This window comes from Scyliorhinus canicula, chromosome 8, assembly GCF_902713615.1.
Source record: "Scyliorhinus canicula chromosome 8, sScyCan1.1, whole genome shotgun sequence".
NCBI lineage: Eukaryota > Metazoa > Chordata > Chondrichthyes > Carcharhiniformes > Scyliorhinidae > Scyliorhinus > Scyliorhinus canicula.
The window spans coordinates 10,291,004-10,303,765 of record NC_052153.1 but is presented as its reverse complement, the minus strand read 5'-3'; the positions used below and the strand labels follow the sequence as shown (position 1 = coordinate 10,303,765).

The window sequence follows — 12,762 nt, the reverse complement described above, 5'->3', positions numbered from 1 at the left end:
ACCTGTTGTTCAAATTTCAGGCAACACGTACATTTTGAATGTGGGCCTCTTGATTCGAGTTATGAAGCTGTGCAGCTAGTTACACGGAGATTGGCCTGGAGTCTCCAGGAATTGAAGATCAATTGCCAGGAGAAAAACCAGAGGGACATTGAAAGAGATAGTTTATTCAAACATTTCTCTTTACTAGATCAAAAAATATTGAAAATGGGAAGGAAAAAAAGGCTTTGGTTGACCGTCAAGCATTGTCCAATTGGGTAATGAGTCTGTTTGCATTTGGTTCCAGAACAATGTTTTCAAAACCAGTACAGGACTTCAGATTGACTAAACCGACGCAAAGATACAATTAGTTTTATTTATTCCACACTTGCGAAGCTGGAGTTTATCACTTCTGGACCACCAGATGGCAGCAGTTGTTACAATATCCGGGTTATTTTGCAAGTATCTGCTGCGGTGTCTGATTTTTAACCACCGTCTCCAAGTCCTCATGATTGCTCAGAAATTGGTTAGCTTTCAACATTTTGAAATGATCCAAAACTAATTTGTAATTGGAATCTTGTTGTCTGAAGGCTAACTTATGTTGATTTTTGTAATCCATTTAAGTTCTTTGGTCCAGGAATAGATGAGGTGATTTTTCAGGCATAGATCTTTTTTCAGAATGGCAAAATAAAATGGATGTAAAACCTATAAAAAGGAATCAAGTGAAGGGGAGGGGCCATGCATGTATACTGAAGCAGGAAATGACTTGTAAAGTGGAGAACGGGGTGGTGAACTGCTGAGAGTGCTCCTTTCCATTCAACACGATCCTCAGAAATCCTGATCCACCCCCTTTCATATTGCCAGCAATTCTTGCAGGAAGATAGTGGGAGCTCCTGCAAGTGGCAGGTTATTGAGAAAGATTGAACAGGCTGGGCACCTTTGCTCTAGAAAAGAGAAAGAGAGCAGGCATGATAATGGTCTTCCAAGATTAGATCGGGCAACTGTAGAGAACAAGAGCTACTTGTTTTTGTACAGCACTTAACGTCACAATGTCCCAACGGGCTTCCCAGAAGCAGTAAAAAAAAAAAAAAAAAAAAATGAATATGGCACCAATCCACAAAAGGAGATTTAAGTCAGATGATCAGGATCTTGGTTAAAGAGATTTGAAGGAGTGTCTTATAGGATGAAAACAAGCAAAGAGGCAGAAGGGTCCAGGAGGGAATTCCAGAGCCTGGGATTGAGGCAGCTGACAGTGTTGCCACCACTGGTAGTGATTAAAACCAGAGATGCCCAACCAAGACACCAAAATCCAATGAGTGCAGGGACCTCAAGGTCGTGAAACTCAAAATGCTTGGGGATCAGGTGGCGCATGGCCATGGAGAGATTTGAAAACAAGCGTTATGGGCCAGGGTTTAGAGAACCCCAAAGCGTATCATGGAGTTCACCTGACCGGCAACTTTTAATAGACTGTGGTATGGGGAGCACACGGCCCACTCTACGTGTGTGGTACAGCGGAAATGGAAAAGTGTTTTTTAAAAGTAAAACCATGTTTATTCTATGAATTCAAGTTAACTTTTTTGAAACATAGTGAACATCTTAGCAACCATCAATTCAAATATAACCCCCAAAGAATAGAACACAAAGTAATCCATAATAACTTCCCAAACAACATCCAGAAGACAGAAGAAACACCTTTTTAGATTTACATTCACTACTGAGAACATTTATAATTCTGAATTCACCAAATAATCAAAAGTCTTTTCATGGCAGAGATCAACAGTGCACCTGCTCTGTCTGGCTTCAGGTCCAACACTGAAAACAAAACTAAAACACGCCCTGCAGCAAACAGCCTAAAACAAAAGTAAAAAGCTGACAGCCCAGATCCACCCACTCTGACATCACTGCAGTATTAAACACCCATTTCTTAAAGGTACTCTCTCATGACACAAGGATGGAGAAATTAGCTGTTGCTCAGTAGGGGTGATGGGTAGATGAGACTTGGAGCAAGCTTGAGATGTTATGGTGGTGAAGATGGGCATTCTTGATGATGGGACAAATATGTCATCAGAAGCTTATGGAGTCAAGACCAGTGAACAGACACGTGTCACATTCTATTGCCAGGGAGAGACATGGAGTTGGTGTCTCGGGGACAAAATGTGGACTGCAAACAATGACTTTGACCCACTCAATATTTAATTGGAGGAAATATCTGATCATCCAATACTGGATTGTTGGATGAGCAATGTGATAATGTAGCAACATGGAAAGAGGTGAAGTGCTGTTGGCTGATGTTAGACAAGAATACTAATATTGTGCTTTCATATGATATTGCTAAGGGGCAGTATGTAGATGGAAAAATAGGAGGCCAAGGATAGATCCATGATGGACACCAGAGGTAATGGTGCAGGAAGAGAAGCTGTGGCAAATGATACTCGGGTTGCAGTTGGATAGATGAGAATGGCACCATGTGAGAGTAGTACCCCTAGTTGGACATTGGGAGGAGTTGAAGGAAAATGGTGTAGTTTTGCGTGTTAAATGCCAAGAAGTTTGAGGAACAATTGTTTACCCTTGTCAATCATTTAGAATGTAAATATCGGGCAGCACGGCAGCCTAGTGGTTAGCACAACCGCCTCACGGCGCGGAGGTCCCAGGTTCGATCCCGGCTCTGGGTCACTGTCCGTGTGGAGTTTGCATATTCTCCCCGTGTCTGCGTGGGTTTCGCCCCCACAACCCAAAAATGTGCAGAGTAGGTGGATTGGCCACGCTAAATTGCCCCTTAATTGGAAAAAATAATTGGGTAATCTAAATTTTAAAATAAATAAATAAATAGAATGTAAATATCTCTCAATTAAAGTATATTCCTGAGAGGAAGAGGAATTGTCAAAGGGAGAAAAAGGTTCCATAGCTAAACAAGGAAGTCAAGGAAGACATAAAGGCAAAAACTAGAGCATCTCATACTGCAAAAGCTAGTGGTAAGGTGGAGGATTGGGAGAATTATACGGTTCAGCAAAAGGCTACTAAAAACAAAATCAAAAGCTAAGATGAACTATGAAAGGAAACTGAAAAAATGTAAACACTGATACCAAAAGCTTCTATAAATATATAAAGAGGAAGAAAATAGTTAAAGTAAATGTTGGCCCTTTAGCGGACAATACTGACTAGGTAAAAATGGGGAAAACACTGAGATGGCAGAGGTGCTGAACCAATATTTTTTCCTCTGTCTTCTGTAGAGGATAATAAAATGTTTCCAAAAGCTGCAGTTAATACAGAAGGAACTTGGTGCAATAACTATTACTTGAGGGAAGGTATTGAATAAACTAATGGGTTTTATGGGCCAGGGTTTAGAGAACTCGAAAGTGTATCATGGAGTTCACCTGACCCACAACTTTGAATAGATTGTGGTATGGGGAGCACACGGCCCACTCTACCGGTATGGTGCTGCAGAAATTTACAAGTAATTTTTAAAGCAAAACCATGTTTATTTTATGAACTCTGTTAACCTTTTGAAAACATACAATGAACATCTTGGCAACCATTAATTCAAATATACCCCCCAAAGAATACAACACTCTAATTAATCCTTAATTAAACTTTCCTTTTAACAGCCATAAGACAAAAAAAACCTTGTAACAGGTTTAAATTCACTACTTTTTAAAAAAAGTTTTAGAGTACCCAATTATTTTTTCCAATTAAGGGGCAATTTTGCGTGGCCAATCCACCTATCCTGCACATCTTTTGGGTTGTGGGGGTGAAACCCACGCAGACACGGGGAGAATGTGCAAACTCCACACAGACAGTGATTAAATTCACTACTGAGAGCAGTTATCACTCTGAATTCACCAAATGATCAAGAGATGGTCTTTACATGGCAGAGAGAACAACAGTACACCACCTTTGGCTGGCTGCAGCTCCAACACTAAAATGAAACCAAAAAACACAGACACACCCAAGCTTTTCCTCAAAGCGAAACTAAAAAGCAGAGCCAGAGCTTAGCTCCACCCACACTCTGACACCACTGCAGTAACTTGAGCAGACAAACATTTCTTAAAGTGACATTCCCATGGCATGGGATTAAAGGCAAATAGGTCTCTGGGACCCGATGGCCTGAAACCTAGTGTATTAAAGGAGGTGTCAGCAGGGATGGCAGGTACATTGGTTATGATATTTCAAAATTCCCTGGATTCTGGAAATGTCCCGGTGGATTGGAAAAGCACTAATATGATGCCCTGAGTCAAAAGGGGAGAGAGGCAAAAAGTAGGAAGCTATAGAGCTCTTGGCTTTACCTATGTGGTGGGGAAGATACTGGGATCAATCATTAAGGAGGAGATGACTGAACGTTTGGACGTTTGGAAAGACTAAGTTGACAAAACTTGCTTGAGTTCTTTGAGGAAGTAACCAGCAAAGTGGATAATGGGGAACCTGTGGATGTGGTATACCTAAACTTCTGGAAGGCTTTTGACAGGTGCCACATAAAAGACTGATCCAGAAGGTGAGATCGAAGGGGACTGGGGGTAAAATGCTAGATTTGATTGAGGATTGGCTGACTGACAAAAAAGCAGAGGATGTGATAAATGAGTCTTTCTCCGGCTGACGAACTGTAACTAGCAGGGTGCCGCAGGGGTCAGTCGCCAGACCTCAAATGTTTACAATATAATTTTTAGTGTCACAAGTAGGCTTACCTTAACACTGCAGTGTAGTTACTGTGAAAATCCCCTTGTCGCCACACTCCGCCTGTTCGAGTACACTGAGGGAGAATTCAGAATGTCCAATTCACCTAACAAGCACGTCTTTCGGGTCTGAGGGAGGAAACCGGAGGATACCCATGCAGACACGGGGGAGAATGTGTCGACTCTGCACAGACAGTGACCCAAGCCGGGAATAATACCCAGGTCCCTGGCGCTGTGAAGCAACAGTGCTATCTACTCTGATTTTTTTTTTTAATGTGGGTTAAAGGGACATGGGGAACAGGCAGGAGATGGATTTGAGACCAGGAAGAGATCAGCCAGGATCTGATTGAATGACAGAACAGGCTTGAGGGGCTGAATTTTCTACTTATCCTAATTCCTATATACTGTTGGGGTGACCTTCATCTGAATTGTGCTGGAACCTGACTGATGGTATAACCATTAGTTATGGGGGGCGTTAAATGAAATAGTGGGGGGTGAGGTTTCATGAGGGGCGATTTAGAAAGTTAAAGAGCAAGGTCAAGGCCGATAGTGGAGTGTAATGGTACGGTTAATGATAAGTGGGGTGAATGCTACAGGAAGTAGCAGAGTGTACACTGTGTACAAACATTAGGGTGCACCAGCAAATAAAGTCCAGGTAGGCAAAAATCATTAAATAACAGAAGTAAAGGCACCTTATCTTATCAGAATGCATGCAGCATTTGTAACAGGGTGGATGAATTGATAATATTAGTAGAAATCAGTATGATAACCATTAGAGACTTGGTTGCGAGGTAACCAAAGCGGGGACCACTTTATTCATTGTTATTTGACTTTTCAAAAAGAGAACTCCAGGATATGGAGGTGGGCTAGCTCTTTATTGTAGAATCAGTTTGGGTGGAGTTAAGTAGTAAAGGAAAATAGTCACCAGTAAGAGTAATTTATAGACCCTCTTTAACAGTAGCTACCCAGTAAAACAGAAGATATCAAATAATAGGTACCATGATAATCGCAGCTGACTTTAATCTTCCACATCAGCTGAACAAATCAAATTGGCAATGGTGGTCTCAAGGATGAGTTCATGTTTCTCATTTTCTAGATCCTACCAGGAAACAGGCTACTTCGGATCTGGTCATGCAAAATAAGATTGGATTAATTGAACACCTCCATAGTAAAGCACCTTCGAGGCAAGAATGCTCATGACATAGAATTTTATGTTCAGTTTGCGAGTAAGAAATATGGGCCCATAAATAATATCTTGCTCTTGTAATTGCTGATATTTAAGTTTTAGGATGACAAGAGTTGGTTAAAATGGACAGGGTAAGTAGGTTAAAAGTGAAGATGGTAGAAAAATAGCGCCAGGCATTTAAGGAGTTATTTCAGAACTCCAAAAAGATATATTCCGCTGAGGAAGATGGAGTCTACCAGAAGTGTGCATCATCATCCGTGGTGAACTAAGGAAGTTAAGGGCGATCACCTTGAAAGAAAAGACGTGCGCTGTTGTAGAGATTACTGGTGGGGCGGAAAATTGGGAAAATGTTAGAGATGAGCAAAGGATGACTACAAAGGGGGCAGAAATTGAGTATGAGAAAAAAATTAGCAAGTAATAAAAACAGACAAAAACTTCTGCAAGTGTATAGAAAATAAGATGGTAGCTGCGTTAGTAATGGCCACTTTGAGAGGGTGCGACTGAGGAATTAATAATGGGAAATGAGGAACCGGCTGATGTTTTGAACAAATATTTAATATATCTTAACAGTCTAAGACAAGAAGCACCCCAAAAATCAAGAGGCAAAGGGGAAGGAAGAACGTAACTTTTTCTGGAGTGGTGCTGATTAATTTATGTGAATGATGATCCCCTGGACCTGATGTCCTACATCCTGGCATTTAAAAGAAATGGCTGGAAAAATAGTAGATGCATTGCTTGTACCGTTTCAAAATGCCCTAGATTCTGAAATGGTGCAGTGCATTGGGTTGGAAGTGTAGCAAATGTAGTACCTCTGTTCAAATTGAGGGAGATAGAAAGTAGGAAATAGGTCAATTAATCTAACATGTCATTGGAAAAAAGTGCAAGAATCCAATATTAAGGAGGAAATAGCAGGAAATGTAGAAAATTGTAACACAATCCAGCGATGTTGACAATTTTTTGAAAGGAACATCTTATTTGTAAATGATTTTGAGGATGTAACAAGCAGGATGCATAAAGGGTAACCAGTCGATGTAGTACATTTGTATTTCCAAAAGGCATTCAATAAGCTGCAACATAGAAGGTTAGTACACAAAGAGCATGGATAGATGACTAGCTAACTGGGGAAAACGAGTTGGGATAAATAGGTATTTTTCAGAAGGTAAGCTGTTACTGGTGGATTGCCTCGGATCAATGTTGGGCCTGAATTAATGAGATGGGTGAAAGGATGAGACTAAAATAGCCAAATTTGGTGATAAAAAGGGAGGAAGGAAGGCAGGCAAGTTGTGAGGAAGACACCGACTGCAAAGGGTTTTACATGGGTGAAGCGAGTGGGTGAACATTTTGACAGGAGTATAGAACAGTAGTATGTTTAAATGGAGAGTGAGTGTAGAATGTTGTGGTTCATGAGTCATAAAAGTCAGCATGAAGGTGCAGCAGGTAATCAGCCAGCAAACTGTTGGCTTTAATTGCAAGGGGAATGGAGTATAAAAGTAGGGAAGTCTTGATACTACTGTATAGGATATTGATTAAACCATACCTAGAGTACTGTGTACAATGCTGAGGATATTTCTTCTTATGGGGCTGGGTGGTGGGGGGGGGGGGGGGGGGGGGGGGGGGGGGGGGTTTACCCTTGGGAAGAGAACTGAACCTAGGCCACGCCCCTACCCATCTCCGTAACCCCACCTAACTTTTTGGCCATTAAGAGCCAATTCATCGTGGCCAATCCACATAACCCGCACACCTTTGGACTGTGGGAGGAAACCGGAGCACCCAGAGAAAACCCACGCAGACTAGGGGGGGGGGGGGGGGGCTAGAAATCTGTGGAATTATTTGCATGGAGGCTGGTTCGTTAAGTATCTTGGAGGCTGAAATAGTTTTTAATTGGTAGGGAAATTGGGGGTTGAGGATATGGTTATAGAAGTGGAGTTGGGGATCATCAGATCAGTCATCTCATTAGTGTGGCACAGTGGTTAGCACTGCTGCCTCACAGCACCAGGGACCTGGATTTAATTACAGCCTTGGTTGACTTGTATGGAGTTTGCACTCTTTCTCCTCCTCCTCCTCCTTCCACCCCCCCCCCCCCCCCCCCCCCCCACCCCCACCCAGTCTGCGTGGGTTTTCTCCGGGTGCTCCGGTTTCCCCTCTCAGTCCAAAGGTGTGCGGGTTATGTGGATTGGCCACGATGAATTGGCTCTTAGTGGCCAAAAAGTTAGGTTGGGTTACAGAGATGGGTAGGGGCGTGGCCTAGGTACAGTTCTCTTCCCAAGGGTCGGTGCACTCGATTGACCGAAAGGCACTGTCGAGATTCTATGATTGAATGGCGATGCAGGCTTGATGGACCGAATGGCATATTTCTGCTGCTACGTCCCCGTTAGACAATGAAGGAAGTTATGCTAAACCTCGATGAACCATTGGGTTTGGCTGTAGTGATATGTTCAGTTCTAGGCTTGGGGAATGACGCGGAGGGGATTGTACAGAATGGTCCCAGGGCTTGAGGGACTTCACTTAATGAGGACAAGACTGGAGAAATTGGAATTATTTTCCTCTGAGCAGAGAAGGTGTTCAAAACAATGAACAGGAGGAACTGTTTTCAGTGGTGGGTGGGTCAGTAAACAGAGGGACACCGATCAAAGATGATCAGCGAAATGTTGGGAGATATCTTTTTTACTGTTGAGTTGTGCTCTGAAACCCCCAACCAGAGACGGTGGTGGAAGAAGGAACTTGTGAAAAGGAATTGAATAAATGCTTGAAGGGGGAAATATTTTCAGAGCAAGAGCAGTGAGTGAAAAATTAATTGCCTGTTCTTTCAAAGAGCCAGTATAGGGATGATGGGAGGCAGTGGCCCAGTGGTTTTGTCACTGGACTAGTGATTCAGAGACCCTGGGTACTGCTGGCATCTGGGGTTCGAATCCCACCATGGCAGAAGGTGAAATTTGAATACAATAAAAATATTGAATTGAAAAGCTAATAATGATGAAACTATCGTTGACGTGAAAGCCCAGCTGGTTCACTAATGCTGGGGTTTTCAAAGTGCAGCTCACGACACCATGGGTGGGTTGCAGACTGGAGTCAGGAGAGTGGCGGAGCGATCGGGTGTGCCGTTACTGCAGTGGTCCCAATCGCGTCAGAAGTGCCCAATAGCTGCTACTGGCTTTTCATTTGAGAATGGGGGCCGCTGTCACCCAGTCTAACAGGCCTGATGGACCGAATGGCATACTTCTGCTGCTACGTCCCCGTTAGAGGCCTCCGGCTAGAGGCAGCAGCAGCACGAGGGTCACGGCCTGCATGTATACTTGCTTTTGATACCAAATCGTGGAAGAGAGCTGCTTCCATTTTCTAGCTGCTGGCAAGCAAGGCAAGAGAACTATGAAGATGAATCATTTCCTTAAAGGTAAGAGATGACCAGAGACGCGCACAGGCAGTGAACCTACTGGACAGGATCTCGCAACAGAATCTGCTAGACACAGCTGCTCAGGAAAGTCCAGGGCAGCACAGAGCAGTGTGGCATTAGTTCTGTACTGAGCTCCATGGACTCTGATTTACACACTACGCAACTCGGAAACAAAACAGTATAAAGAAGAATTATTGAAGTGTGGTCAATTCTACTAGTACAAATAAGGATGCAAAGTCCAATGTGTGTTATATGCAAGGAAGTACTGGCAATTGGGAGAAGTTTCACGATTTTGAAAGGTAAGTGGTGGGTGAAAAATTGCTTTTGAGGTTGAGACCCCAGAGTGAATTTTTAACTTGCAGCTGACTCCAGATGATGTTGCTGTACTGTGATGCCATGTTAAAAATCACACCAAAAGCCCATGATGATGTCAGCATTCTGGAGTCGCATATCCGTGGAGTATCTAGTGCTGAGTAAAACGAGCAGTTTGTTGCTATTGCATTTCACGATGCCCTACATGTGCAAGGTTGGATTTTCCATTTTCGCAAAGGTGAAGACTGTACAAAGGAACTGGCTGAACTCTACATCTGATAGGTACATTACCTTCTCCTTTGAACCTGATTCAAGTAAGATTGTGAGGACCAAGCAGGTTACCCTTTCACATTAGAGGTAAGCGAACGTGACGTGTCGCAGCCGGTTGGCAAAAGTGGGTCCATGGGGAAAAAGTCCTTTAGGAAAGAAAATCTCCTGTTCATACCCTGGTGTGGCCCACATGCGACTCCAGACCCACAGCAATGTGGTTGACTCTTACTGCCCAGCCAAGGGGCAATTGGTGACTAGCAATAAACGTTGGCCCAGCCAGCAATGCCCATGCCCTTGATCGAATAAAACGTTTTGCTCGTACTTGAGACATGCGTGCATTGGAAGCAATTCAGAGAAAGTCTACTAGGCTGATACTTGGGATGAGGGATTAATCTTGAGGGCAGGCTGAGGCTGTACTGATTGAAGATTATAAGAACAAGGTAATTTTATTGTAACAAAAGATTCGAAGTAGGCTCAACTGGGTAGATGCTAGGAAGGCTTTTCCTCTCATGGGAGAATCTATAACCACGGGCTGCAGTTTCAAAATGAAGGGTCTCTGAATAAATTCCTACTTATCTTAAATGGGAGGTTTGCTAGCTTTTGGGATTTTCTCCCACCAGAGGAGATTGGGTGTTTGAATATGTTCAAGGCTGAGTCATAGAATAAAATCCTTACAGTGCAGAAGCCAGATAGTTTTGATTAATTGCTGAAGGAAGAGAGAAGTTGTTGTCTTACGCTCACCAGGACAGATTGTGAAGATGGTGCCAATTGTTTGTCAAGTTGACTTTCATTGCTAGAGGTGTTGCCATGGAGAATGTGGTGCATGTAAGCAGTTAATTACCAAGCTTTTGTTCAACAAATCAAAAAGGTCAACTCTGGTCGAGGCATTGATATGGGGAATGAGCCAGGCTGTTCCCCCCCAAGGTTTTGTTTAGTTGAAAAAAGCACAATGCGTGGAAGTGTTCTTTCTGTTTGCAAAGTACAGGGCCCAGTGTGAATATAGCACTGGTAAGTAAACGACACTGGAAACCCGATTGATGATCTTTAGCTGGTTATCAGTGTAGTTCTTGGCACAATCAGAATTGCTTAGCAAGTGTTGTCCAATTTCAGAATCGCATCTAATGTTGCATATGGGTATTGGAGGAGGACATGAGTGGAGAGCAATACAAAAAAATGATCAAGTAAGATACTTCCAATTGTGTGGGAGATTAAACCATAAACCGTATATATGAGAATCATTAATACATCTAAGAATTTAAAAACATATCTAGCGAGTGGTGAGAGTATGAAAGAACCACTGGAGTAGTTCAGACAAAAAGCAAAGCTACAAAGGGGAAAACCATGTCAGATTGTGTTAGAGTTAACTTAGTGTGGGAGGAGATTAACTTGAAGCATAAACACCAGTCATATATCAGTTTGTGTGAAAGACCTATTTCTGTGCTGCGAGTTCTGTATTATTGAGATAGATGGCTTCCAACTGTCATGAGTGGGTGAGAAAAGGAATTGATTAGAACTTGGATAAGAAACTAGCACCAGAACATCAATAATCTGCATTCCTGGGTGCCAATCCAATTTATTTTATTCTGCCAGGCTGCTGGACATTGGAAACTGTCTTGACAACTTTTTACTCTATTCTTCCTGCCTATTGCCAAACTCAATAAGTACTTCAAGCATTCTTTGTCTCCTGCTTTTCTTGACTTTGTATTTTGATGTGCCTCTCATTGTCTCATGCTAATATCAGAGTTACCATTTCGCCATTTTCTGTTGTCACCTGAAGCACCTCATAGATACTTACATTCTTTGTCATTTGTGGTGTGTTCTCTTCCTTTTAAATACGTTTCATAGGTAATGGATCCAGTAAAGGATTCACACCTGAATAATTAACTTGTCTATTCTTTTCACAGATGCCTGACATGGTGAGTGTTTCTGTTTTTGTTCCAGACTTTTAGTACTTTGTTTCTTGTTTTTCCCCAAAGAAAATTGCCCCCCCCCCCCCACACCCAATATGTGCAAAACCATTTTTTATTATTTTTTTTTTGCAGTAATATCTCAAAAGAATATGGCTGATTTAGCAAATAGTCTTATTTAAATTAAAATCTGTTTAAAATGCTACCGTTTTTACATAATATTCAGCTTCCCTGCGTACTGTTGGTGATTTACATAATTGATTTAAATCTCTTTGTAAATTGGACAAATTTCCATTGCTTCACCATTGCATAGTTGGAATTTGCCTAATGTCACCATACAATTTTAAGGATTCATGGCCAATCCACTCCATTTCTTCAATCTGACAATATTTATGATATCTCTTCAAATCTTCACTTTCCACATTGCCATTTCTAGTCACCCTGCGTTCAACATTTTTACTGAAACCCAATTTGACCTCGTCAAGCCCTTAAATATTCTTCATGTTAACATAAAAGAAGTGCATATGTTTCTGTTCTCGTGTCCCTGCTCCTTGTCTTAACTGCTTTGAATCAACTAACTTCTGATTTCTTATGATTAGAGCTCTTGCCTTTAATCTCATATTAATGTCCCTATCTTCTGCTGGGATACAGGTTACTAACCAACATGGGTGCATTTCCCCCAAAGTCTGTAACTACAGTTATAAACCGGATTATGGTCGTGTCCTGGCTGCAGATTTCACATGCAGCCAGAGCAAGCAACAAGTGGCTGAAATGTTTTCTCCTCCCTAAGCCCAGAGCAGTACAAATACAAAGCCTCCGCTCGTAACATCATCTCAATGAGTATTAGTCAATAGAAGATTACCTCTCCTATTGCACTAGCTTTATTTAAAGCTATTTGACATTTCAATCCACAGCATACGTCAAATCTGATCCAGTCATGTTTAGTTCATACACCGTTGATCTTTTTGATGAGAAGGAAGCAGCTGCTTTTTCTGTAGCGTATTGTGGAATCAAAGAATTACATTTAAAAATACTTTGGGCCCAGAATTGTAG

At 42.1% G+C, this 12,762-nt stretch overlaps 1 protein-coding gene across 5 annotated transcripts in view; it reads left to right on the top strand.

Annotated features, from left to right (window-relative positions):
* The window catches only part of ptbp3 (polypyrimidine tract binding protein 3), a 121,523-nt gene that overhangs the window by 78,363 nt on the left and 30,398 nt on the right, over positions 1-12,762 (top strand). For 3 of the 5 annotated variants that reach the window (XM_038804177.1, XM_038804179.1, XM_038804181.1), the window contains one exon: positions 11,707-11,718. The exons of the other annotated variants lie outside the window; for them this stretch is intronic. In XM_038804177.1, coding sequence (XP_038660105.1) covers positions 11,707-11,718 — 12 coding nt within the window. The remainder of the gene's footprint in view (positions 1-11,706; positions 11,719-12,762) is intronic. 5 annotated transcript variants of the gene reach the window in all.